At 53.1% G+C, this 27,839-nt stretch overlaps 2 protein-coding genes across 11 annotated transcripts in view; one reads left to right on the top strand and one right to left on the bottom strand.

Moving 5' to 3' along the window:
• The window catches only part of PDPR (pyruvate dehydrogenase phosphatase regulatory subunit), a 36,840-nt gene extending 27,065 nt beyond the window's left edge, over positions 1 to 9,775 (top strand). For all 4 annotated transcript variants that reach the window (XM_072731488.1, XM_072731485.1, XM_072731487.1 and 1 more), the window contains 2 exons: positions 3,977 to 4,159; positions 5,258 to 9,775. In XM_072731488.1, coding sequence (XP_072587589.1) covers positions 3,977 to 4,159; positions 5,258 to 5,662 — 588 coding nt within the window. In that variant the 3' untranslated portion in view covers positions 5,663 to 9,775. The remainder of the gene's footprint in view (positions 1 to 3,976; positions 4,160 to 5,257) is intronic.
• LOC112915663 (pyruvate dehydrogenase phosphatase regulatory subunit, mitochondrial-like) lies at positions 3,355 to 22,210 on the bottom strand. Of its 7 annotated transcripts, none has more exons than XR_003234140.2 (6): positions 21,991 to 22,156; positions 14,516 to 14,801; positions 13,233 to 13,366; positions 10,782 to 10,974; positions 7,729 to 7,894; positions 3,355 to 3,517 (listed from the first exon to the last, which is right to left on the bottom strand). XR_003234140.2 is itself a non-coding variant. In XM_072731489.1 (6 exons), exons 2-5 carry the CDS (start codon positions 14,737 to 14,739, stop codon positions 7,752 to 7,754), a joined length of 720 nt encoding a protein of 239 aa, XP_072587590.1. In that variant the 5' UTR covers positions 14,740 to 14,801; positions 21,991 to 22,185; the 3' UTR covers positions 3,355 to 3,517; positions 7,729 to 7,751. The 7 variants fall into 7 exon arrangements, 5 of the variants coding, with proteins under 5 accessions (XP_072587590.1, XP_072587591.1, XP_072587594.1 ...); XM_072731489.1 differs by having other exon boundaries at positions 7,729 to 7,920; positions 21,991 to 22,185; XM_072731490.1 differs by lacking the exon at positions 21,991 to 22,156 and adding an exon at positions 21,487 to 21,624 and having other exon boundaries at positions 7,729 to 7,920.
• Between the last annotated feature and the right edge of the window lie 5,629 nt (positions 22,211 to 27,839).

Genomic DNA, 27,839 nt, shown 5'->3' with positions numbered 1-27,839 from the left:
TGCTGAGTTGTAATTTTTTTTCCCAGTTTGTCATTTGTCATTTTTTTTAAAGATTTTTTTCAGGAGTCTGCATGAGTAGGGGGAGGAGTAGAGAAGGAGAGGGTCACAGGCAGACTCCGCACTGAGCCCAATGTGGGACTCCATCTCACCACTCTGAGATTGTGACCTGAGCTGAAACCAAGAGTCAGAGTCTTAACCAACTGAGTACCCAGGTGCTCCTCAGTTTGTCATTTTTCTTTCCATTTGTTTTTTGCCAAGTAGGCTTTTAAAAAAAAAAAAAAATTATGAGGATAAAAAAAGAAAAAATTATGAGAAATGTTGCACATTACATAAATTTTTTTATTTTTATGTAATTGAGTTATTAATCTTTTGTGCCTTCTAGAGTTTGATACCTAGAAGGGACTTCTGCACTCCAGGACTGTAAAAGTTTTCCAGTTTTCTTCTAGAGCTTTTATAGTTGTATTGTTCTGTTGTATAGGGTTGTGGTTTTTAAAAAATATTTCAGTGCTCCATCATTTTGCATTGTCTCTTGCTGTACTTCATGAGATACCAATCAAACTTTTTTTCCATGTGAATAGCCAACTGATTTGACATTCTACCCTTACCAGATACTAAATTCCTGTATGTATTTGGGCTTATTTCTAGATTTTTATTCTGTTCCCTTGGTCTATCCATGATCAGGATCACACTGTTTGAATTATTGAGTCTTTATTAGGTATCTTAATATTTGGTAGTGCTTATCCTCCAGTGCTTGGGAAATCTGGGGAAAAAACCTTCGTGTTCCTTATTTCCCCCTTGGAAACTTTATAATTATCTGGTAAAAAACACCATTGGGGGGGCTTTTTTTTTTTGGATTATGTTCCATTTATACATTAGGAAGAACTGACATGTTGAATCTTACAAAGAATGCCTTTTAGTTTTTATTCAAGTTTTTTGTGTGTGTGACTTTCAGGGGTTTTTGAAGTTTTCTTGTTACAGGCATAAAAATCTTTTGGTGGTGGTGGTGGTGTGAATGAGAAAGGGTAGCATTGTTCCGTTATCTTCTAAGTGATTATGATTTTTTAAAAAAGATTGTTATTTGAGAGAGCACAAGTGGTGGGGAGGGGCAAAAGTAGAGGGAGAAGCAGACTCCCCACTGAGCACAGAGCCTGATGGGGGACTTGATCCCAAGACCCTGAGACCATGACCTGGGCTGAAGGCAGACACTTAACTGACTGAGCCACCCAGGCGCCCCTAAGTGATTATGATTTTTGAAAGCTATTTTTTCTATTGTGTTATTTCCTTACTAAGTTATCTTATAGTTATTTTTCATTTGAGTCTCTGGAATTTTCAGGGTCCAGTCTTACCATATACCAACAGTAATAGGAATTCTTAACAACTTTTGTTCCTACAATTTCTCTTGTCCAGCTGTGACAAGGAATAGGGATCCTAGGCATCTTTGTCTTGTTCTCGATGTTAGTCACATTACTTACAGCGGTAGGCTTTTTTTTAGTTATTAGCTGAAGCATGGATTTACTAGCCCATGAAATGTTATGTGCTTGTCCAGACAAATATAAGAAGATTAAGATGAAGGGATTATTCACTATTTTGGAAGAGCTCATACAGAGGTAGTTGACTTGTGCCTATATAGGTAGGGATTGATTCTGAAGTGCCACAGGGTCAGTCGGGTTTGCCACTTGAGTGCCTATCATTAATTGGAAAAACCCAGTCAGGCAGGGAAGGCTCTGTGGTTCTAACAGCTTTATTACTTGAGGCCTTGGTTTCTACTTCTGATTTTCCTGGGCTGGTCCCATTTTTATGATTTTTCCATGAGGCCAGGAAGTGATTTGTGTCCTGCGTGGGTTCTTTTCAAGCTGACTTTCATTCTCAGTAAGGTTATATGGTTGACCCTTGAGTCATGTTGGGGGGTCAGAAGCACCTTCCCCCCTACTCAGTCTAAAGCTCTGTGTAAAACTTCAGACTCCTCACAGACCTGCACTAATAGCCCACTGTTAACCGGAAGCCCTACTGATACATAAAGAGTTGATGAATGCATGCTTTGTGTGCTATGTATACTGTGTACCGTAGTCTTACAATCCAGAAGGCTAGAGAAAAGAAAATGTTAATAAAATTCTAAGGAAAATACATTTACAGTCTGGTACTGTATTGAAAAATCCATGGGCACGTGAGATCCACGCAGTTGAAACCCATGTTAACTGTACTTGTCAACTATACATGTCTCTTTGAGGGAATGTCTTCCAGAACTTGGCAGCAAGTGGCAGATTGTTTTGTTCACACTAAATCCCCAGCACTTAGAAAATGAGTATGTGCTGGGGACCTACTTTAAATCTTTCTTCTCTGGCCTTCCTCTTAAGTACTCCGCTTGAGGCAGCAAAGGGCAAATGTACCTACCAGGGAAGCCGGCTTATTCTCATTTCCCTATCAGCCCCGCCCCCTGCCCCATTCAAACGCCATAGCAGCTTGCGTGTGGATTCATTGTGGTGTGGATTCCATAGCAGGAAGGCTCTTGCCAAAGTTCACAGCATCCTGAATGCCGTGGCCCATTCGGTAGGCGCCTACTCGGTTGTAGACGTGCCACCAGCAGGGCAGCGGACCCCACCAGGGGAAAGAACTGCAACACCAATGAAAGCTGGGGTTCTGCATCTTCCACTTTTATTGAGCTGTCATGGGAACACACCGCTGGACATATCTGAGGTGCACAGCATGGCGGGCTGAGGTGCCCTGTGAAAGAACTACTGTGCTGAGTTTCATGAGTGTCTTTCATCTCTCATAAATATAAAAAACACAAAGGTGTTTTCCAGGTGAAAACACTTAGGATTCACTCCCTTAACAACTTCAGCCTTGGTCACATAGCAGGGGCGTGCAGTTCTCAGGGTGTCTGCTCCCTTCCTAGTTCCATTTGTCTCCTACCTGGAAGTCCTGTCCTCTGCCCTCTCTTCCTCCACTTCCCCCCCGCCCCCGCCTTGCACTCCCCACCTCTGTGAACCACAACTCTGATCTGTGGGTTTGCATTTTTGTTTTAGATTCTACATGTAAATGTGATTGTACAGCATTTCTCTGCTTGTCCTTTTTTCTGTTTTACAGGTTTTTTTTTCTTTTTTATTTATTTATTTATTTATGATAGAGAGAGAGAGAGGCAGAGACACAGGCGGAGGGAGAAGCAGGCTCCATGCACCGGGAGCCTGATGTGGGATTCGATCCCGAGTCTCCAGGATCGCGCCCTGGGCCAAAGGCAGGCGCCAAACCGCTGCGCCACCCAGGGATCCCTGTTTTACAGTTTTTAAAGCAAATAATGTAGTCTGTTCTGGGCTTTAGATTCCACAGAGTATGTTTAGGCAGGGATTGAACATTGGCTTTCTGTTTGGCAAACTTTGTTTATTTAAGGTATCTGATACTTACAGCTTCTGGAACCAAGAAAAGAATGCCATGAGGCTGGCTGTTGTGGGACACAGGTGGGGGGACACTGCCTTCCTGGCTCCTCTGTGACTCGATCTGGGTCTCTCAGATGTGCTGTCACCTGTGAAAAGTCAGACATTGTACATAGAGTTCCGTGTGACACATTCCCAGCATGGCAGTGCCTAAGGGGTTGTGGTGGGGTGGGGGGAGGGGGGAAGAAAACAAAGCCAGGGGCAGATGAGCAGGCTGTTTGAGAGGTAGTTAGGGGCCTGGCCACTGACTGGATGGTAAAAGTACACCTGGTAGTGTTACTTGAGGATTGTTTCCTGTCCTAGGCACTAGAGAGAAGGGGAAGATATGGGTACTGCTTTCATGGAGCTTATGTCGGGGTCAGGGGTAACCCTGGCTCATTACTCCTCAGCAGTAGTGCTTTGGTTTGTCAAAGATGAGACATCCTGAGAATTTCATATGACCTTCTCCCTTGTCAAGGTCAATGTTATCTGCTATCAGCACTGCCAGACACCCCCATGTTGAATTCTAAAGGTGTGCGGGTTACTGACGTCTCGTCTCCCCCCTCTAGTATGCCCTGCATGTGTACAACGAAGTGATGAGTGTTGGGCAGAAATACGGAATCCGGAATGCTGGGTACTATGCTCTTCGTAGTCTTCGAATTGAGAAGTTTTTTGCCTTCTGGGGTCAGGATCTAAATACCCTCACCACCCCCCTGGAATGTGGACGAGAGTCTCGGGTAAAACTGGAGAAGGTACTGTATCTGCACAGCCCACTGTGTCCCCCACCGCCACCACAGGAGCAGAATCCTCCACAGGAAAGGAAGGGCTGACGTGGAAGGCCCAGGGATGGCCTTGGGTGGACGAGGCCAGTGAGGATGCCCTTAGAATGAAAAACATGTCTGTCCTGATATGAAAACTGGCTATGAACACTTGGCGCTTCCCACACCTCCCTCGTACAACCCCGAGACCGAGTGTCACGTGCTTCACTGTCTGAGCCATCCAGGAGCCCCACTTGGCTCTCCTTTAGACGGAGTGCTTTCAGGGAAGTTTTTCCATTAACATGCATGGGTATTTGTACAAATTACTAATCTTATATTCACTTGCCTCATAAAGTAAATACACCATTAAAAAAGTCATAGGTCAAGAGGATAGGAATGACAGGTCTCTTTCCCACCTCTGAACCCCACTGAGAGCTTCCACAGAAGCACCAGCATAGCATGTCTCTTTGAGCGCTCCGGGCAGTGCAAACACACAGCATGCACTCCCCTCAGCCTAGCTGGAGGATTCCACATGCTTGCTTCATCACACCTTGTTTTTTTAAACTTAATATCTTAGCAATCCTTGCCTATCGTACAGTAGATCTACAGTCTTTTTCTGATAAAAGTAATCTATACGAATTTTGGAAGATAGGGAAAAGTATCAAGAAAATTAAAAATCACTATTTGATCATGATCACTCAGTTTCTGTCCTGCTCAGGTTTCCTGTACATGCAAATATATATAGTGACATTGATACCCATGCATGGGCTTTTTGTTTAGATTATGTGTGTGTGTGTGTGTGTGTGTGTGTGTGTACGTATATATAAACATTTTTCTAAGATCGGACAAGTATTTTTGATTTTTCTTCCTTTTTTTTTTTCCTATGTGGTCTTGTGGTTGAAATCGGTTTATAAAATGTGTGCCTGTGTTACAGAAGTCCTCTGAGGAGATCTTTTACATGGCAAATGCAGTTCTTCACGTGGGAAGCCTGGGAGCAGGGCTTGGCGCTGTGACGCCGGGGGCCCCTGCCCCTGCCTGCTCTCCGGCCACGCGGCTTGTCCGTCCCGTCTCAGCCTTGCCCTTCTCTCCTAGGGGATGGATTTCATGGGCCGAGATGCCCTGCTGCAGCAGAAGCAGAACGGAGTGTACAAACGCCTCACCATGTTCATCCTGGACGATCACGACACAGACCTGGACCTCTGGCCCTGGTGGGGAGAGCCCATTTACCGCAACGGGCAGTACGCGGGCAAGACTACCAGCAGCGCCTACAGCTACACCCTGGAGCGCCACGTCTGCCTGGGCTTTGTGCACAACTTTTCCGAGGACACTGGAGAAGAACAGGTGGTGACAGCAGATTTCATCAACCGGGGAGAATATGAGATTGACATCGCAGGACATCGGTTCCAGGCCAAGGCCAAGCTCTACCCAGTCACCTCACTCTTCACCCACAAGCGCCGAAAGGATGAAGTGGAGCTGAGTGACTTGCACGGGAAGTAATGGCCGCCAGTCTTGCTTGCCCGCCTGCCCCCTACTGCAGGGCCCCTCCTCCTCCTGGTCCCGCTCTCAGCTCCTTGATGGGATCTTTAACCTCACCGGCTTTTAAACCTTTTGCTTTGCAACCTCTCTCCTTCTTCCCCCTTCCCTTCTCCCTTTTGCAGCCTCCATCTGATGCCACTCTGGGCTCTTCTTCCCCCTCCCCCCAAGCCCCGTGGTGACACGAAGCCTGACAGGCAGGACAGGCGCAAACTCCACTTTGGAAATAGGTGACCATGGCGGTCTGATTTCTCCTGCTGTGTTTCAAAGCCAGGGAGGCTGGTGGTGTGCAGGCCTCAGGGCAAGAGTCCAGCTCCGTGAGGCCACCTTGCCTCGGAGTAACCTGTTTGTTTTGGAGGGTTGCTGTGGGTTTCAGTCGGCCCTGGGCAAAAGCCTGTGCCGTTGAGCCGGGCAGATCATTCTCTTCCATCGTGCCGTGGGTTGACACCCTGATACCTCTAGCAAGAGGATGACCATCTACCTCACTCACGAGAGGCGCCACGTGGACGTTACCTGGTCTGTAGTCAATGGTTAATCTGGCACCATCCTGGCCTCCCTACCGACCCAGTTACTAGACTGTCAGGCCAGGGCCCCCTGCCTAAAATTTTCATGTCTCACTCATTTCTCAGAGGGTTGGAGGCCTCTGTAAATAAGCCAGTGTTTAAAAGGGAAAACCATGTTGCCTTTTGTGTTGCTTTTCCCAGCTGAATGGGTCTGATCTCAGAAGGTGGCCCTGAGGTGGTTTTCTGCTGCTAGAATGCTGCTGCTGCTCTATGCTGTCGTCCCAGCCTGACCCCCCCCCCTCCCCCAAACACATGGGACTTGGTCTGTCCTCCCTCGTCTGGCCCATTGTAGCCAGCTGGCTCGCTCAGCAACTGGTACTGGGGAGGAACCAAACCTTGCTGGCTGTGCTGAGTTCAGGAGAGCTGCTGGCCTCCCAAGTTTTGTTTCCTCTGGTCCAGAACAGACATGTCCATGCAGAGGTGGCCCACCTGAGTGTGCAGAGGATCTTTTTTTTTTTTTTTTTTTTTTTTTTTTTGTGCAGAGGATTCTGAGTGTGGAGGGTGTATATTCTGAGTGGGGTGGCCATCTAGCCCACAGTCTGGGTCTCTAATGGGAAGGGTGGGGGTAGGGGTACGAGAAGACCCTCCACACTTTTAGACGGGGTCTGTTTCCTAAGGGGTGAGAGACTACCCAGCCTTTGCTGTTACTGATTTTAAACTGTTGTCTTGGTATCTTAGAAGCATTAGCTCTGAGAGATCTTTAAGTATCCTAAACAAGGGCCTTTTGTTTTTAGAGCAGCTTACAGTTCTCAGGTGTGTCTGTCTGCTGTGGCATGTCTTGGGATCAGTTTACCCACTTCATCAGACAGATTCCTTCTACACTCCCCAGCCAGACAATCCCTACTTGATCATTGACAGCCGTGTCCGCTTTTTAAAGAAAGGCTTTAGTTGATTTATTAAGGGAGTAGGTAGGTAGAGGTCTGTTTGCTAAGCAATGCTCCTTGAGGTAGGGAGTAGCAAAGGGGAGAGGTGCGGCCCCACTGGAGAGCAGAGGGCAGCGGTTGTGATGAGCAGGAACCAGGCACCGGGCTGAGCAGCAGGGCCTCACTGACCAAGGAAGATGGAAACAGGCAATGAGGCACTGAAGGTATCCCATGTTCCGCACCACACTCCTCCTCGTAAATATTTGGGGTTGAATCTAAAAGACCATTCTAGACTTATGTGTAAGTTACATCTTGTCCATAAATAGGGGTCACACTTTTAAGACTCTGGCGAGATGTTAATTTTCTGAGGCATCACTTTAGTGCCCTGACATACACACTTTGCTTTTAGCTCCTTAAAACTCACTCTTGAAATCTCTTTCGGTTAATTCAGGTATTGACAATATGAATCTGGTAGTTTCTCTCTTTGGTCCTAACACTGAAGAGGGTGACTCTCCTATCTCCAGCAGAGCTGACGGTCAGAACATTGTCATTCCTGGGGCAGCAGGGCCACGTGTGCTGGGCCTTCTGTGACACACACATTTACCTTGTGTGACCGCTCATCTCTTCCTAGAGATTTGTGGGATTTGAATTCCTGAGAATTGTCCGCAGGACTCTGGTTTCAGGTTGCTGGTCCTTTTTCTCTCTGAAATGATCCATGGTCCCCTCTTGTGCTCTCTTCAGGCAAGGGTTCTGCTCTTTTCCTTTTGAACCTAGAAACACAAAGCGTAGGCAGGACCTGCGACAGTAGAGAGAACCAAACAATTCCCACTACATTTCTAGTGCTCTGCCGTGGTGGGGGCTGTACCCCCTAATACAAGAGCTGCCATTCAAGCCAGGGACCCAGAGACCATGAAGCTCGGGGATTAATCTCAGTTGTCCCATTTCTGCAGGAGGGGAGCCTGGTCACTTGGCTTCTCACCAGAAGTCCTGTTGTACCGGGATTTTACCTTCTTGTACAGACCAGTAGTTGGACCTCTTTCTCCATTACCTTGCCTCTGAGTGCACCTGAGACATTACCCCTACCACCAGCACGGATGTGGCAGGAATGACAGCAGCTTTTGGAAGGTGGTTTTGCTTCACTGAAGAGCTCACCTACCACCCTGCTCTGTTCATCCTCTGCCTGAGGGACACACATGCTGGCATCTGAGTGAGTCTTCCCCCTCCTCTGAGAACCTAAGGGAGATAAAAGGGAATCTTGCATAACCTGTAGTCTTGGTTCTGCCCCTGGAAGGCTGTGTCCTGGTAGAACTGCACTGGCACACTTTCAGGGTGCGCTAGCAGGTTGAATTTTCTTTGTAGCTGCTTGGCCAGTATAACTAGTAAGGATCTCCTTACATCCAAGATGGAGGCTTGGTCACTAGTGCTTAATACTGAAGAACTTTCTACTGTTTTCATTTCTTTTTGTGCACCCCCTCTGCACCTGCCTCCCTCCCCAACTTGATTGAAGCAGCTTTGATCAGCATGATAAAGGGAAGATTTTCAGGAGTCAAGAACTGTCCTCTGCAGGCACAAGGACTCGGGAGCACACAGCAGAGGGGTGGGAACCGTGGAGGACACGTGAGGGTGGAAGACACAGGAGTGCTATGCGCTAGCCATGCGCTGCTGGGGCTGGGAGCGGGCTCTGGGCCTGCCGGCAGCGCCTCTCCAGCAACCCCCACCTCAGCCTCATTAACTTTAAGGTGCTGAGTTGTGAGGCTCCCTGTCACCTGTATGGGGCTTGCATTTGCAGTCCCTCATCACTACAAATGCACTATTTTTCAAGAGAATTAAATATTTTTCTATGTGTTTGCCTTCTCTTTGTCCACTAAACATCAGTTACTCATTGTATAATATTCTTGACTTCTCTGAGTAAAGAATCTACGTCCCTTAGAGAACGCATTTCTTCATAGGCTTGCTTTCTCATTTAGATGTACCTATTTTGCCCTTCACAACCCTTTTCTGCCTTCTTGGTGTCCTGTCTCAAGGACAGAAATTAGAAGAGGGTAGGGAGGGTATTTTTAATATCCGTTTCAAAAGATCTGTGCCAGATTTCCGTGCACACCAAGAACTGGAGATCGGAGCACCTCTCTCCTAGCCCGGTTCTCGTGCCTTACCCTGGAATGTCCCATGGTTGGGGGTAGACAGGAAGGTCGAAAAGAAACTCCAATCTGAGGGCTCCCATTCACTGCACCATAACCTCCCTTCCCTAGACCAACAGGTGTGGGGTAGAAAGTTTCTGAGGCTTCTTTCATTCAAGGGGTTTCTAGCAGCACAGTTACCACTTTACTCTCTGGTCTACTCTAGGGATATAAGAAATGCCATTATAATTATTGTACAGGGCTGTACCTCCTTTATGTTTGTAAATGTGCGGTCCGCTCAGCCCCTCTCTACACATGTAGTGTCAGCTTGTGGTGCTGAAGATATGTGAGGCACTTTAGGGGATGGGATTTTTCTCAAGAGCTCTGGTGACTTTAGGTATCTGGGGTGACTGAGCATTTCTGCCTCCACGAATGCGGTATTAACATTGTGCACTGTGTTTCTATCAAGCCAGATTCCAATTCAGATTTCCATGTCACTAAGTTTGTAAACAAATAAATAGACATTTTAATTACTCTGGCTGTGTCCACATGTGAAATCTTTTTTCTTTTTTTTTTTTTTTAAGATTTTATTTGTTTATTCATGAGAGACACTGAAAGAGAAAGAGGCAGAGACACAGGCAGAGGGAAAAGCAGGCTCCATGCAGGGAGCCCAACGTGGGACTCGATCCCAGGTCTCCAGGATCACACCCCGAGGTGCAGGTGGCGCTAAACTGCTGTGCCACTGGGGCTGCCCGGTGAAATGTTCCTCATCTCTAATACCTCAATTACCTGTATTTGCCATCACAAGGGGTAAACACTTTCCATAAATCCATTTATCCTGTTAAAGACTAAGAAAACCATGTGGAAACCAAGGGAATATAGGGGCATTAAGTAACCTCCACGCAGGGGTAGCAGACCAGACAGAGCCTCTGATGATCATCCTGAGGCTACTATCGCTGTTGCTGGATCTGACCACCCCTCCTGCCTGACAGCTTATTTCATAGTAAGAAGCTGGACTGCACATATCACCCCTTATATAAGAGCCCACAGTGGGGTGCAAAACAGACTCTCCATATTCTTGTTCACACAGCAGGGAGAGAAGAAAAGGGAGAGAAGCACCAGTGATCTTTCACTATATGGATCTAACAAATTCAGTCACTGGACTTTATTTACTCAGCTATTTTTTTGAGAAACTACATCCATGAATCAGTAGATAGAATAATGTGTCTATAACAACCTCATCAATTTGTCTTTCAAATCTTACATCTTAAATAACCAGATGACTGAATGGCCAACATTGAGTACAAAAGTATATCCCATAGTCTCTGAGACCAATTTCAAAAGAGGAATTCCCAAACACTTTGCACAATGACATTTCTGGAACATCCACAGTGACTACTTTGAAACGGACAACTCTCAAATTAGGTGTACCTCCTCATTAACATACCAGGTTACGCCTGGACATTACACACAACATCAGGAACAAGTAACTCTAGGAAGGAAGCAGCCCCACCAGCAGGGTGTCAGCAGGAACACTTACCTCCCAGCCCCTCCACCAAAGGAGATGCCAGCAGAGTTCATTCCTGCCAAGACAAAGTAGCCCTGCACCAAAGGAGACTCGCCCAGGATGCACCTCATGTCTGGGGTGAAGATCTCGGGGCAGTTCACCAACTTCATGATCTCCAGAGTGTCCAGTTCAGGCATGCGCCGCAGGAGGGAACTCAGCAGGGGCTCTAAACCAGAAACAAACCCAAACATGTCCTCACTTTGGTGAATTCAGAAACTTTCCACTCCTTAGACTTTGCTGCTCTCTTTCCAAGAGAAAAATCACCTGAAAAAGGCTTTTCTCAGAAGACCCAAATAGGCTTTGACCAGAAAGCACATAGGTCACTTAATGAACCATCCTCTGAGGATTTCTGTATTTGAGGAAACAAGAAATAAACACATATAGCAGAAAGACAATCCCCAATACAAAAGGTAGTACAAAGACCGTTTGATACACAGTTAAATAAACAGCGTCAACAAAACGACACGTAACTTTGGAGAGACAAGATCCGTGTGGGCAACCAGATCTGGATGAAGGACTGTGTGTCAGGATATTTAGGTACCAATCACACATGTCACTTCAATGCACCATCCTCTGAGGATTAGCATGTAGTATCGGGAAATCCAGGCTGTACATAGGTCACTTGACTTCACAATGTCTCAAAAGCAGTCCACTGGCTGGCAGCAATCCATGCAGCGCAACCTGCGCATCCTGCCAGGTAACACAATTCTCCAGCGGGGGACCCCACGTCCCCTTTCACCGCACCACTGCTGAACTGCAATGGGGGTGACAGATGGAGGATGATCCCGAGAGCCCGCCATCGCCCCCACCTCTCTCACTGCCCACCAGCATCAAAGAGACACCAGCCTCAATACGGGGCTCCTGACGGTGACCCAGACCTGAAGTGAGACTAACTTACCTTTGGAAGAGAGGCCTAGGACCCCTGTCCCTCTAGCACGCAGGCTGGGCTTGGTAAACAATGCAAGGCTTGGCAAAGCACCAGGGACCGAACCAGGGCACCCGAAGTCAGCAGTTCCAGCTCAGGGCCCCTTATGTGGACCCCCTTCTGACTCAAACTCTGCTTCATACCCGACGCGAGTAGCTGTTGCCATCAAATTAAATCCAACCCAAAGGGACTCCCTCCCACCTGTCCTGCGTGTAGCAGGCAGCAACCCTAACAAAAGCCAGAGGTGGTGAGGCAGCAGGAACTACTTTTACTATCTGCACCCAGAGGCCTTGCCTCTCAAAAGGAAGCCTGGCCAAGTCAGGCCCATCCACCGGGCGGGGACCAGGGCGAGGCAAGTGAGGCGCCCACTCTCAGGGCCAGCCTGGGAGCTCCGCTTATGTGCTCAACGGCGTAGGGCCTCTTCCCTCCCCACCTCTAGCTCCTCTCCCCACTAACACACCTACCCGATGCCAGTCCCTAGACATCGGGTCTTAATCTAGGATCTACGGACAACGTTACACTTCACCAGAGTACGAATCATACGAAAGGGAAATGCCACAAAGCCTTAGTCCGTCATCAAACTTTATAATAATTCAAATCTCACCTTCCCAATGAAAACTCTATCACGGGTCACATAATTTCTAAGTCGGCCAGCAAAGGAAACCGCAAACTGTGCTTACACTGGGGTCACATGGCAGAGCCGCTTTACTGTTCCTTGTCAGGATGGGGTCTAGACTTATCTGTGATCTGAATCATGCAGGTCTTCAAAAGAGCAATGCTGACGTAGACGAGCATCCTGAATTTCATCACTAGGCCCTGCTACTCCCTCAGGACAATTCCCGTGGCCACCAAACAGTTTCTCATCAGCCACGATGCTCGGCTCGACCCTGGGCTTCCGGCCAATCCATCCCCTGACACACGCTGACAGACAGGCTCCTAACTTGAGATCGTGCGGGACCATCCCGTGGCTGGGCCTTCCCATTCTACTTGCTCCAGTCCTACTTAGCTCACGATTCCCTGGGTTTCCTTTCCCTTAATGACACACATAAAGGAGTAACCTACGTTTAAGCTTCTTAGTCAGAAGCAGCCTTAAGAGCAACTGGTGAAAACACCACGATTTCACCATCAAGCACCGAAACGGAAGTATTTCCTCGGCTTCTTCGTTCAGGAGCCAAACGTGGCCACTTACTGTATGTGCTCCAGGGAGTGAAAGAATAGGAAATGGGCCAGGAAACCCTCAAGATCCTAAGAACTACAGGCTCTGGGCAGTATCTGGGACGAGGACAGAATGCCCTCGACTGATGGGCAGGGGTGCTGGAGACAGCTCAACACGCTAACAGACTTGCCCAAGGTAAGACCACAGTGAGCGGCACAGCCCAGGCTCACGCACAGGCCTTAACCACCGAATCTCCAGGCAAACGTGGTGTCGGGCCACGTCAAGTACTGAGTGCCAGACTCTGGGCACAGGCAGACCGGTAAGCGGGGGACTACCTGCTTACCTGTCTGGATGCCCGTTTCTTGCTCTAACTGCTGGTAGAGTTTGTTGGAATAGTCTGCCATCTTCTGCTCGATGGACAAGTGCCTGGCGGTGCTCAGGATGCCAGCACAGAACCTCGTAGAGCCAGCAGCCAGCCTGCAGGAGGCATCCAGGACACTATTAGGTAGACTCCCACACCTATGAGCACAACTAGTTCAAAGATCCTCATTACGGCATTGTCTGTAATATCGAAAGATGGAAGCAACCTACATATCCACTGACATGAGCGGGATCGAACAGTCTGGAGTTCCCCTCTACCCTGGGACGCTCTACACAGCCATAAAAAAAGGAACGAGAGGAAGCTTTTATGCAACACTATGGAACAATCCTAATGAAAAAGCAAGGGCGGGGCGACACTGTTTGAGGTATGCTACTAACTCGTATAAAAAAAGAGAAAAAAATAATAAAACAAATACCCAGGCACACATATACAAACTGACCCATACAGATCTGCTCATGTACATGGGGACTATCTGGAACGATACACAAGGAACTTAACTTGCCTCCAGCGAGGGGAACTTCCAGCTAGAAGTCAGGGATGGGAGGCAGACTTTTCCCTGTACACTCTTTTACACTTTTCAATCTGAATCGTGTAAATGTATTGCCTATTCAGAAATAAATACAACAGACGGGTTAAAGGTCATCCAATTTCTGGTAGGCAATAGAACAGAAGAGGGGCATTAGGGGAAGAGTGAAACAACTTGGGACAAAGTATGAACTTCAGTTAATAAAAAGGCATCCACACTGACTCGTTATATTTAACGGCGATCCCAGCCTCAGATGTTCACCGAGGTGCGCACGGGGCTGAGGCATACGGGAGCGCCGCACCGCCTTCCCATTTGTCCTGTAAATCTACCGTGGCTCTAAAAGAAGCGGATTCAAGGACAAAAGGGAACAGAAATCAGGCGGGACGTAGCCGATTTCATTTGGGCTCACAGAGGAGGCTCTTGAGGGTTTCTGTTGCTGTGTGACAACAGCAAAGAGGACAAGAGGGTATGGCGTGCCGTGACCCTGAAATGAAACACACCCTTTCTGGATACTTGGCAGGTCGGAACCTGCCACCTCTCCCAAAGCCAGAAAATGGGGGTATCACATACTCCGAAACCGCGGACAGGAGATCTCGCTCTCTGTGGTTCTTCTCAGGCTACTTAGCGCCAATCATCAGTCAGGTTAGCTACTGGCAGGACAACGTGGGGGGTGGGGGGGATGAGGGGAGCCCCGAGCCGCGTGCCCTCAGGTCCTTACCTGCCCTGCTCCAAAAGGACAATATCCTTCCACCCCATCTTGGAGAGGTGATAGGCCACGGATGTGCCCATGATTCCCCCGCCGCAGATGACGACATGCGCCTGGGCAGGCAGGGCGACAGAATGCGCCTCGGCAGCAGACGCGCCGCTTCTCCCCGACGACCAGTTCTGCCATCCTCGGCCGGTCCTTTGTCTTCGGACCACCGACAGCAACCGGTGGAACATCACGTCCGTCGGCGGCTGGGAGACGTGCTCTCACCCGCCTAGGGAGATCCCCGGCATTCACACTAGATGGAGAGAGCAACCAGATCTTATCCCGCTGTACTCGACGCACGGGATTAATGGGGAAACGGAAAGAAGCAACAAAGGAAGACAATCGTGCTTTCGGCGCGTGTCTGAGGCATCTGCGCACTTCCAGACGCTTCACTAGCTGTACACCCAGCAGTGGACAACAGGGAGGAGGTCCTCGCCTCTATGCGACTTTCGTCAGAGACACAGAGGCGTGGGGGCGGGGGGTGAGTGTGGGAGAGGGTGCCGACGGCGGGGGCGGCCCCTGCACACATAAACCGAGGACCGAGGCCAATGTGCTGGAATAACTGAAGGCACCTGTAAGACAGGATGCTCGGGAGAAGGTGACCTTGGAAAAGCCACCTGACGGTGAACAAGAACCAGCTGTATGGTCTCCCAGACAGAGGCCCACGCACGTGCCAAGGCCCTGAGGTGAGGCCGACCCCGAGGAGTCCGGGCACAGAAGGGAGGCCGGTGGGCCCACAGCACCATGAGCGAGGCGGACATGACCCAAGCCGAGGCTGGAGAGGCAGGCAGAAAGCAACGACACACGGCGCTTGGACGCCATCGTGACGAGCGGGGGTTTTGCTCCGAGTGCAGAGGAAGATACTAAAGCAGAGAATGGCATGACCGGGTATGCCTGTCCAAGATCAGTCAGGCTCCAGGGCGGGAGCGGACCCCACGACCGGAGGGAAAGCAGGGCTAGGAAGCTACAGCGCAGTCCTAGGGGGAGGGCCCGGGGGCTCCCAGCAGGACGGTGGCGGTGAAGTCAGAGCCACGACTGGATTATTTTCGAGGTGAAACAACAGGACTCGACAAACGGGATGATAAAATGGGGCGAGGGGAGAAACAAGGACGGCGGCGGGGTTTCTGGGTTAAGTAACTGGTGCCAGGGACTACAGTGTGAAGGACCAGGGTTGGGGAGGGAGGCCGAGGAGGGCACAGGTACGCATGCGCAGACAAGCAAACGTCCCCCTCTGAGGTGTCAAGGCAGGTCGCCTCGCGGGCTTCTGCGGGGAAAGGCCAAGCAGCAGCTAGACATGCAGGCCTGAAGCTTGGGGACCACATGGGGTATGTGGAGACCCGTTCATGCCGGGCAACAAGAAGAACCCTGAGGCTCCCCAGCAGACACAGCTTGGAAAGAGAAGCAAAGTACCGGGCAGACTCACAGAGCGTCCAGACAAACACAAGGGGTTCAAGAGACGGAGAAGGAGCCGCTGCGAAGCAGAAAGAGAACTGGGCAGAGGGTCACGGAAGCCAAGAGAGAAAAGGGTTTCAGGAAGCGGTTCACTACTGGGGGTGCCCAGGGGTGCAGCAAGATGGCCTAGTTCCACTGGGACTTGACAACAGAGGCCCTTGATGTCCTCAAAAAGAACAACCTTTGCAGGAGAGTGTTCCGGATGAAATGCGGACAGGGCAAGCTCCAGGGTGAGGAGGTGAGGGAGCGCAGACTGCTCCTTCACATCCTGCTCTGAAGGGAGCAGAAAAACCAGCCAGAGCAGGAAAGAATGGGAGCAGAGCAAGACTCTTTGCTGATAAAGGCTCAGGCCCTGGACATTGTTTCACTACTGGTGGGAAGGGCAGGGGTGAGGAGGAAGGAGAGGTGGGGACAAAGAATGAGGTCCTGGAAGAGAAAAGAGAGAGAAAGGACCCAAAGCCACCGTGAGGGACGGTGGGCCCCGGGTCTGCACAGGCCCCGGGCTGGGGACTCAAGGTCCATCAGGCCTCTTCCCAGAAGCAGGGGAGGGTCAGGCGAGGTGGGCTTCTCACGCACCCTCGGGTGTCACAGGCTGGGACCCTGCCCACGTGTCTATGAGACAATCAACACTGTAAGGCAGAGAAAGGAGAGGGTACAGGATCGGGCCACCGGGGAGAACTGTTCTCCCGGCAAAACGGAGGCCTGTCCAAAGTTCCAGAAACTGTAGTCAGACCTGCCTGGAGATGGCAGGGTCACCGAGCTTGGGAAAAGAGAGACTCCAGAGCAGAGCCCTGGCACGCAGGGCGCCCAGCAGCATGCCACTCCCAGGCCGGCACCCACGGTGGGCCCCGAACAGCCCAACTAGCCCAAGGCCAAGGCCCGGGTGCCCGTCCACCACACAGGATCTCAGAAGGAGACCAAGCAGGCCCACTCGGGTCCCGAGACAAACCCCATCCAACCAGGGCTGACTACTGGGCTACCTGAGGCAGTCACCAGGCCTCACGCCACCCCCACCCCCACCCCCACCCCCGTCCCTGTCCAGCTGTCTCAAACAGAAGCCGCCACAGGGCCAGCCCCGGCCCACCGCACTCACCATCAGGAGGGAAGGCGGGCATCCTCCTTCTCCTCCCCTCACAGGACCCTGCTCCTTCCTGGCTCTGGCCAGCAGGCACCCCTACCTAGCCTCGGGCCACCAAGGGTTCGGCCACAGGCAGATCTGAACCCACCACGCTGTTCCTCTCCCAACCTCAGACCCGGCCTCCTTTCCTCCTTCCTCCCATGCACATAACCCATCTCATCTCCCCCCCGAAACTCTACCCATCATCCCACTTGCATCTCTAACCATCTAACCATCTCTCCTTCCCTCAGAGGGTCAAAAGTTCACGCCCGCACAAGTAGCCCAGAAACCTCTCCCTCCTTCCCCTGAGCCCAGCTTTGTCAAGCCAGCTCCTCTTTCACGTACCTTCGGGGTTCCCCTCTGACCCTCAGCATTTTCATATGCTTGAGTCCTCCCAACCAATTTCAGAAATGGAACAAAAGCTCCGTAACGGTCTTCGAAGAATGATTTTTAATTTTAAAAATTCTGAATTATAAAAATTATGGTCTTGGCAAAAAAAAAAAAAAAAAAAGAGAGAGAGAGAGAGAGAAAACACACACACACACACACACACACACACACACACACAAACATAGGAGATTATGATTTCCCGTCAGGGCACCTGGGTGGCTCAGTCAGTTGAGCGTCCAACTCTGGGTTTTGGCCCAGGTCATGGTCTGGGTGTCGTGGAATCGAGCCCCACGGCGGGATTCTCTCTCTCCCTCTGCCCCTTCTGCTCACAGCCGTGCACTCTGTCCCTCAAATAAATAAATAAAATCTTAAGGGGCACATGAGTGGCTCAGTCGGTTAAGCATCTGCCTTTGGCTCAGGTCATGATCCCGGGGTCCTGGGACTGAACGCCACATCAGGCTCCCTGCTCGGTGGGGATCCCACTGCTCCCTCTCCCTGTGCTGCTTGCCCCTGCTTGTGTGCTCGCTCTCTCTCTGTCAAATAAATAAAGAAAATCTTAAAAAAAAAAAAAAAAAAAAAAAAGCGCTTTCCCTTCATAGAAAACGACCAGTCCCAATGAGCTATCCAGATGTCCACCTAAGTGTCTCCACCTGTCTTGTGACCTTTCCTTACTCCTTAGTGACTGCAGTGGCCGGAGATCATGCCAGAACTGACTCTTAATGTGATCTCACAACCCGTCTTTTCACTCGACAAATATTGTTTCTGTTTTTTTAATTCAAATTCAATGAGTTAACATGTACTGCTTATTGGTTTCAGAGATAGAAGCCAGCGATTCTCATCAGTCTTATAGAACACCCAGTGCTCATCACATGTCCTCCTTAATGCCCATCACCCAGGGGCCCCGTCCCCCCACCTCTCTCCCCTCTAGCGACCCTCAGTTCGTTTCCCACGATTCAGCCTCTCTTATGGTTTGTCTCCCTCTCTGATTTCATCTTTATTTTTTCCTCTCTTTCCCTATGATTCTCTGTTTTTTTCCTACACTCCACAAATGAGTGAGATCAGGTGATAATCCACTTGACAAATACATTAAGGAAAGGGCTTCATGTATTATTGTCACTTTCCCCCTTTCCAGTCTGTCCTGAACCCAAAGCGGCTGGGGCTTCTGTCCCGCCCAGCCAGGAACACGGCTCTCCCCAAGATTGCTCATGCTGCCAACTTGCGGGGCCACGGGCCTCACCTCGCATCCTGTCCGCAGCACTGCATAGCGCCTATTGCTCCTGCTACTCACACCCTCTTGCCCCGTTTTATTTGGACTCCTGCTGCCCCCTGGTCACGTCTTCGCCGGCCTCTCTCCCCGGCCCGACCTTCCGACTCCATGTCCCTCGGGGTGCTCCGGGAGTAGCCTCTCCCCTCGGTCCGCTACTCTCCAGGGTGACTTCACTGCCTACCGTGACGCTTGGCCCCGCCTCTAGTTGAACCCCGGCCGGCGTGCCCACTTGGGTTCCCGGAGGTCAAACTGAGCACATCCAACAGGGACACCCATCCTCCTCAATCTCCAAACCTGCTCCACTCCTGCGTCCCCAGCGACACCATATACGGGAACCCTGGGTAATACCAAGGGTTCTCATCTCCTCCACGCAGCCCGCCAGCAAGGAGCAACGCTTCCACACGCTACACTTCTCTCATCCCCATCGCAGCTAGAGTGCAGGCCGCCGCCCCTGCTCAGATTACTGCAGAAGCTTCCTGACGGGGCTTCTGCCCACCGTTCTCCTCCCCACCCCCCACAATCCTGACAGGACTCTGAGCCGGTCTTTTCAAGTGAAAATCTTGCTTCACTCAAGTGAAAATCTTGCTTCACGCCCTTGCTTCAAACTCTTCAATGACCCTCTGATGTCCTCAGGAAAAGGCCATCTCCTTAACAGGAAGTGCAGGATGCTTCACCATCTGGCTCACTTGTCGTCTCTGGTCGGTCGGTCTCGGTCTCTCTCTCTCTCCAGACTGAACTACTTGTAATCAATTCCTCAAACGGCACAGGATTCTGGGCACACTGTTCCTCTAACCAAGTAGTCTAGTTCCTGCCACTCCCCCCGACCCTCAAACGAAGGTCACCCCCTCAGCTCTCAGCCTGTTTGACACCGGATCAGACCTCCTCTCCCCCAGTGCTGAGGCGGGTGACGCCTCCACATTCTCCCCTATCACCCGCACCTCTCCCAGCACAGAGCTTCCCGGGCTCTCTCGTGGTCTGTTCGCCACTCAGGGAAGCAGCGCAACAACCCAGCTGACCACGCAGGCTCCTGAGGCAGACAGCTGTGGGTCTGAAAACCTCCCCCACCTCTCATTGGCTCTAGGACTTTCAGCAAGTCAGACCGTTTCTGGCCTTTGGGCTCCTCATCCAGAAAGTGAGCTAGGACTACCTACCTCGCACACCTGCTGCAGACACTCCATCTGACAATAAGGAACAACACGGCGCCTGGCACCTAAGAAGCACCCAGTCAGTGGTACTTTCTAGCTCCTATTGTAATGGAGCTCTCTGGGAGCCCAGACCAACTATAGCATGATTTTCCCAGCATTCAGGGTAGGCACCCAGGAAATACACGTAGATGAATGGACAGAATGCACGACAGGGGAAAAAGCTCAATGAGGACTCGGCGGTCTCAAGGCCAGGCCCTCAGATTTGACGGGATATCTAAATCACGTGAAAGCATTTTTAAAAAGAAAATGGTACTATTTTCACAGGCAGTTACCATCGGCTTGCTAGATGCTGCTTCGTGTGTACAGCTGACTCAAGCCTCACAATCCTAGGAGGCAGATATCAGAACTTCCTTTCTACACTCCCAGAAGCTGAGACACAGAGAAGTACTGCATCCATGATTCTCGAAGGCCAGTGAGTGGCAGAGCCGGCAGTCAAACCTTGCCAGGCCAGCACCACCGAATCTACCCTAGAACGTTCCTCCCTGCTACCCTTCAAATAAGATCAGATGAATAAAGAAAAGGTGGTTGTGAGGACAGAACCACCAGGCACACCCCCTGGCAGGATAAAAGGAACTGCAAAAGTCCCAGAAGCAGCATGATGACAGATGAGGTTCCAGATGGAAGAAACTATGTTAAAAAGCCTCTGGTGATAAGAACCGAGGAGAGGATTCCTGACCTCGTGTGCATCGTGACCTTCAGAGAGTCACCGAAGTGGTGAGGGCAAACAAGAACAAAAGAGAATTTTAAGTGGATAAACAAAGAAGGAAGGCACCAGAGTATCCCTGTAGGTTTGGCAGCAAAACCAAAGCAAAGCTTGCAAGCAGAGGCGGGAAAAAGCCAGTAGAGAAGAAATTGAAAATGGCAAAGACAGAGAAATAAAAGATGCTACCGGCTTTACAGCACCTTCTAGGGACGCTTGTGTGCGGCGCGCACCTACCTTAGGTTCTATTTAAGTAACCTCTACACCACTCCAACTAACGAGCAAGAGTCACGTGCTCTTCCGACTGAACAAGCCAGGCACCCCTAAAACACACTACACCTTTTTAAAACTAAGATGACCCCACAACGCTTTCTACTAAGAAGAAAAACACCTGCCCAGCAACCTCCGTATGGGGACTAGGTACGCTCACATCCGCGCACACCAACAAGGGCCAGAGCACAGCTCCAAGGCCCTCGGACTTGTTCCTCTGCATGGTCACCGCGTGTGTGCGAACGGGCCGCTGGGGACCAGGGGGCCCGGTGAGTGGGGGTCGATCAACATTCCCCCCACCTGCCTCAGCCTAAGAGCCACCTGGCACGTCTCTAGCCCAGGCTGCGTCTCTGGAGAGCCTGACCCTACTGGTCCTGGTGTGTAATCCCCAACAAGTGCCCCCAGGTGATCGGGCAAGTTGAGGAACTTCACGCAAATGCCCAGCGCCGGCCAAGTGTGCCCCGTGGCCCGGCTCCCCTCCCCCGGACGTCGGGCTTCCACGCCCCGGCAAACGCACTCGAAGGTCCCGGCGCTGACCTGTGTCCTTCACGCCGGCCCCGAGTGGTCACGCGTCGCGAACACGGCTCCCTGCCCGGCCTACGCTTCTCCCGGGAACGCGGCCGCCGCTCTCCGCAGCCGTCCGCCGATCCGGGAAGCACCGGCGGGGCGCGCGTCTCCAGGCGGGAAGCGACTGCACCCGCAGGGGACACAGCCCCGGCGAGACCCGCCTCGTCCGCGCGAGGGGCCGCGCAACCCGAGGCCGGGGGCCCCGGCGAGGTCGCCGCGGACGCCCGGAGGAGCCGCTGCGCAGGCCCGGGCAGCCGGGCACGGGTTCCCCAGGCCCGGGACGCCGCGGCCGGACGGGAGAAACGGGGCGGACCCCTGTCGGCCCGGACGCCCGAGGCCGAGGCGAGCTGGCGCAAGCGACGCGACCCGGGGCGGCCGGGACACCCCCCCCCCCCCGGGAGCCCGGAGCGGAAAGGGGGCCGCTGAGACGCGCGCGGAGCGGAGGCCGGAGCGGCCCCGCCGCCGTGTCCTCACCTCACGGGCCCCGGCGGGCTCCGCGGGCCGCACCACAAGCCCCGGCGGCAGCGGGGCAGCAGCCACAGCAGTTGCCGGGAGCGGTCCCGGCGCCAGAACCGGGGCTGAGGAGGTAGCGAAGGGGGCGGGGCGGAGGGAGTAAAAAGTTCCGGGGAAGCCCGGGACCGCGACCTTCCGCGCTTTACGGCCCCCAGCAAGGGTACGCCGGCGCCTGGCCGTCGCTGCCGCGCACGCGCGCGCCGTGACGTCCCCGAGGCGGCCCCGCCCCTGCCACGTGGGGCTTGTTTGGGTCTCGCGAGGCCCCGCCCCGGGGCTCCGGGCCGCCCTGGGCCGCCGCGCGGGTCCGGCGCTGGGTGTGGCGGCGGGGGCGGGGGCTGGGGCTCGGGCCGCGGGCCCGCTTGACCCCGACGGGCGGGGCCGGGACGTCCGCCGTGGGCCGCTCGCCCTACCGGGGAGCGGGGAGCGCGGGGCCTCGCCCTGCCCTCGGGCGCGCTGCCGCTTCCGCCCCGCAGAAGGGCGCGCGGGACCCGCGGGCGCTCGGCGCCTCCTGGGCGAGGCTCTGGCGGGGCGCGGCCGTTCCCGCCGGTTGCAGGCCCGGCCCTCCCTCCGCAGCCCCGCAGTCGTGGGCCGGGCGGGCTCCCCCCCGGCGCTCGGAGCCCGGCCCGGCGCGGCGTGCAGCCCGCCCCCGAGTGGGCAGCGAGCTCAGGCTACGGCGGCCCGTGCCGGCTGCGCCTCGTCCTCCTTTCCCGCCCGTGGGATCCGAGCCCCGGCCCCGCGCGGGCCCCTGGCGTCCCTGTGGCCCCCTTCGGCCGAGGCGCCCGCGCCAGGGAGGGCCGGGCCAGCGCGGGCCGCGGGGCTCCGGGCCGCCCGCGAGCTGCAGACGTGGCTCCCCGCGGAGCCGCCGCTTCACTCGCACCCCGCGGCGCCGAGTTCTGGCTGCTGAGCCCGGAGGCTCCGTGAGCGCAGAGGACGTGCTGGACTCGGTGCTGGAGAAACGACTCCGCGTTCTAGCTAAGGGCTGAGAGCTTGGGGCCGCCGACCGGCCCGAAGAAGAGCAGCTAGACGAACCCATCCGAGGTGTATTCCTGGGGAGTCCGGCCCGATGGCCAGACGCGGCAGTGTGGGGAGAAAACCTGGCGGCCCCCGGCCGGGCGGCGTGACCGTGCGGCTTGTGGGCTGAGGGCTGGGAGGAGCCCGCGGGCCGCACGGAGCGGAGGTGACGAGGTGACGCGGTGATAGTCGACGCGTGGATTCCTGCTGGCGACGGGCCCGGGTAGCGGCCGGCACAGCTTTCCCTCTTCCCTCAACCCATGACCGTCACACATGTCTTCATAGGACCTTCTCCTCATACTTGGACTCAGCTTTGCAACCCTCTGCCTTGCTTCTCTGTCCCTCGGGGACAGAGATTGCAAGGGGTGGGGAGGGGGTATTTTTAGCATCTGTTTCAAAAGGTCTGTGCCAGGATTTCCTTTGCACACCAAGACCTGGAGCCGAGGTCTCAGGCCTTAGGCCTTAGGGCCCCGGAAAGTCCCCTGGGGGGGTGTAGACAGGAAGGCCAAAAACAAAGGAACTTCACTCATTCTGAGGGTTCCCATCCTCACCCCATAGCTTCCAGTCCCCAGATCAAAGGCCTTTCTGCAGCTTGTTTCAATCAAGGGGTTTCTAGCAGCACAGTGAACGCTTTGTTCTCCGGTCTACTCTTAGGATACGGGAAATGCCATCGTGATTAGGGTACAGGGCTGTAACTCCTTATTTACATTAGTAAATGTGCAGTTGCCTCAGCCCCTTTCTACCCCCCTGTAGGGTCGGCGCGAGGTCCCGAGGACATCTAAGGCACTTTCCTGCGTGGGTCTTTCTCAGCAGCCCTGTGACTTTAGGCACCCAGAATGACCAGCGTTTCTGACTCCAGAACGCAGTGGGAACATCGTGCCCTGTTTCGATCAAGCCGATTTTAATTAAGATGTTCTTTTCCTGCTACTAGGTTTGTAAATGAATAAACACACATTTTAATCACTCTGGCCGTGTCCACTTGGGAAAGGTTCTTCATCTCTAGTCATTTATGTATGTATTTGCCATCACAAGGATAAACATCGTACGTAAGACCATTTGCATCTGTTACCAGAACGTGAAACGGAATTTGGACACCGAGGTACAGCACACACAGGCATCGTATCACCCTCCATCAGTGGTGGCTTGGCTGGAGACAGAAAGCCTCCCTTCCTCCTTCTGAAGGCCATGAGGACACACACCTAAACCTTTAACCCACAAAACAGCGAACTAGTCCAGTTAAGCGCTCAGCGTGTGGTAGATGCCAGCGGTGGTGCCTTAGAATCACCCGGGGACACCTAAAGCAATCTCCTCTGAGCGAACTGGAATCAGCAAGGCTGGAAGTCTGATCACTACTTCCCAGGGGATTTCCAGGAACTTCTCTTGTGTCTAGATACCACTGCATGACAACTGTGTAAGGATCTGGAGGGGAGCCCCGGGGGCTCAGCGGTTTAGCGCTGCCTTCCACCCAGGGTGTGACCCTGAAGTCCCGGGATCGAGTCCCACGTCGGGCTCCCTGCATGGAGCCTGCTTCTCCCTCTGCCTGTGTCTCTGCCTCTCTGTTTATGTCTTTGTGTCTCTTGTGAATAAATAAATAAGATCTATAAAATATTTATGAAAAAGAATCTGGAGGACAAATGGTAGTTGTTGAGAGGTGTGTGGGTTAGAAAGGATTTTTGCTGGTTCCTAAGCAGGACAAGGTTTTTCTTACACATCATCCCATGTGGTCTTTACGACAGTCTTAGGAGGTGAGGTTTTAGCAGATGATGTAGACTCAGAGGTTAGCTGACTTTTCCAAGATCGCAGGGCTTGTGTGACGGTCTAGGAAACGAAGCCGAGGTTGTCTATCTGAACCCAAAGGTCTTTGCAGTGTAGCATAAGGCATGTGGCCAGGAGGACTTGGGGCTGGGTGGCTGGGTCTCCAATGCTGCAGACAGAGAGACAGAACAGAGCACGGCCCGTACCAGCGAGGAGCTCCACTGGCTGTGGGCCGTGGGCATCCGCGGCTCCTCGTTCCTCTGCCAGGTGACCCGGCAGTGCATGGACGTGCTGGAGTCTAGCTCTCGTCCTGTGAGCTTGGTTGGCTTCAGCCACGCTGAGACCTTTCTTTGAAAGACAGGCAGCAGCCATGGTGTGCGGGTCTGCAGCGAGGCCTTAAGCGAACTGTGCATGCCCATTAGCCCTGCTGGGGGCTGCTCTTCATCAGAAGACGGTGCGCCCTGTGTAGCCACCGTGTCGTGGAGGGTCACGCAGGATGAGAGACGCGGGAAACAGACCTGACCTCGACCCGAAGCCGAGTGCACTGACCCACAGCGTGAAGCAGTTGCCCGGCCTAACTGCAGTCCCCTGCGGGCCCGTAAGCATGAGACGAAATGCTTGTGCAAGGCAGCAGGTCTTGGGCTGCTTTGTGGGCCGCCTCTTGCAGCAAATGGAGGGTCTTCGCCAGTGTAGGCGTGTCGGATTGATGCCACCGGTCCCCAGCCCCTTGAGGAATTCTCCACTCGCTGCAGCTTGGACTCACTGGTCTTTATCCGGCTCACCTCACCGACGTTCCAGCAGCTCCATGCGGGGATCCCGTAGGCTGACACGTCTAAACACCCTCATCGTCTTGTCTCGCACATCTACTCTTATTTCGCTTCCACAAACGGTGGACCGAGCTAAAAACCAGGGAGCCATCTGGTGGCTCCACTCACTGCTCCCTGAACCTCTAGCTCATCGGCCACACAACCAAGTCTGTGTCCCCGTATCTCTCGTCTCTTCTGGCCTCTGCTTTGCCAGCATCCCTTGCTTTGGTGACCATCTCTGAGAAGATGTCCCTGCTTCTCGTGTCACCCCATCCTCGCTCTGCAGGATTATCTTTCCAACTACGTCCAATCATCTTACTCGCTGGCTGACTTAGCACATACACCTGACTCCCAGTTGTTGGGGAGACCGTTCACACTCTTTGGTGTGCAGAGCAGGGTTCTTGGTGGCCCTGGGGCCCAACTGCGAGTGACCCTCCGGCCCGAATCCTGCCCCATTTAGCCCCTGTGCGCAGCTCACCTTGTCTCGTATCTTGCTTTCAAGCCACACTCAGCCAAACCCCTCATTTGCTCGCTAAGCTGCCCTCCCTGGCACCTGCCCTTCTGTGTTTGGGAAAGAATTCTGAATTTAGAATCAAATGGACCCTCACGGCCCTTCCACTCAGCTTGGCACCCCTCCAGAATTTCTGAACCTCGGCACACCATCACCAGCCTGTCGTCGGTGGAGCCTTTCCTTCCCAGGACACCTGGATCCCTCGGGGGTGCCCGCTCTACTCCTTCCACCTCTGTCTTTGCCTTTCTCCCCGACTCGTTCTAACAGTCCCTCCGAGGAACTGGCTTCTCTGAGCCCCCAACACCTAGTATCGTGCCTGGCATCTAACAGATGATGGAACGAATGGGGGAGGGTGCGAGCAAAAGTTCTATTTGCCAATCTGTAAAATGGGGATAATATCCTGGCCTCAGAGAACAGCGGGCATTTGGTTTCTGCCCTTGGCCCTCTGTGTGACCAGTAGGTGGCGCTGTGACCCACGAATTCACGTTTCCTGGGGCCTCTGGGGCCTACATCTGGAGTGCAGGTGGTCTGGATGAGCTAGAAACCCAAATCAGACTAATCAAACCTCCCCCTGAGAGGTGCTAACCCATGTGGCCCCTGTCCCTTGGGCGGGGGCGGGCAGGACGCAGCGGAGAGGCTCCTTCGTGCAGCCTTGAAAAGAGGGACATGCCCAGTCCTCCCGCTGTGCTCCCCTGGGGAGGCTCCGTGGAGTTAGGGACCCTCAGACACTTGGATCTGGGGCGTCATCTGACTCGGACCCTCAACGTCCAAGGTGAAAGGGCCATTGTCCTGTTTGGTTAAGAACATGACTTTGGAGCAGACCTGGCCTGGGTCCGAATGCCCGCACCGCCTCACCCTTGGTGTATGACCCTGGGACGGTACCTTGCCTGAGCCACGTGTGTAGTAGTCACCCATCACCGATAGAGACTATCGGGAAAGAGACCGGGTTCTTTAGGATGTGTATATATAGAGAGATTTATCTAAAGATTTGGCTCACCCGACCGTGGGGGCTGGCAGGTCTGAAACCTGCAGGCAGGCAGGCAGGCGGGGTGGGGGCCCCAAGGAGTAGTTGATGCCGAGATCTCCAGTGCAAGGGTAGTCTCGGGGCAGCATTGCTTCCCCTCTGGAGACCTTCGTCCTTGGATGCCCAGCTCCGCTCCTACAGGCTCCGGCTTGGAACCTCACAGCAGCCTCCCAGGGAAGCTCTGCGTCTAGTCTCTCCAGCCCATGACCGCGAGGGACCGATTCCCTCCAGTCTTGAGGAACAAAGGCAGCTGGGACCCCTGGCCACAGAGGGGAGTGTCAACACGGGGGCTCCTGGCCAGAGTCTCACCACAGCAGAGACGCCCCACTTGTGACAGGCTCTCCTGCTCCTGCAGCTTCTCAAATGGAAATTCGGCAGCATCATGGGAGGGACATCCCAGTGGCAACAAGCATGGAGCATGGGAAAGCACGACCCCGGGGCACCTGGGTGGCTCAGTGGTTGAGCATCTGTCTTAGTCCTGGGATGGAGCCCTCCATTGTCATCCCTGCTCAGCAGGGAATCTGCTTCACCCTCTCCCTGTGCCCCGCTCCCCTGCTCATGCTTGCTCTCCCTCCCTCCCTCCTCTCTCTCTCCAATAACCTCAAAAGAAAACCCAAAACAAACAAACAAAAGCAAGTGCCCATTCTCCTTTCCAAACCTCCTTAGTGCAGAGGTCTGGGCCTGACGACACACCTGCCTGTTC

Source organism: Vulpes vulpes, chromosome 12 (assembly GCF_048418805.1).
Source record: "Vulpes vulpes isolate BD-2025 chromosome 12, VulVul3, whole genome shotgun sequence".
NCBI classification, from domain to species: Eukaryota; Metazoa; Chordata; class Mammalia; order Carnivora; family Canidae; genus Vulpes; species Vulpes vulpes.
This window is presented reverse-complemented; position numbering and strand designations above follow the sequence as displayed.

Excerpts from the sequence above, each read along its gene's own strand:
- LOC112915663 (XM_072731491.1), bottom strand. The coding sequence starts at position 14,739 with ATGTTCCACCGGTTGCTGTCGGTGGTCCGAAGACAAAGGACCGGCCGA. Across the intron at positions 13,367-14,515 it reads GTCCTTTTGGAGCAGGGCAG|GCTGGCTGCTGGCTCTACGA; the intron begins GTAAGGACCTGA and ends TGCCTCCTGCAG. Across the intron at positions 10,975-13,232 it reads AGAAACGGGCATCCAGACAG|AGCCCCTGCTGAGTTCCCTC; the intron begins GTAAGCAGGTAG and ends TTTCTGGTTTAG.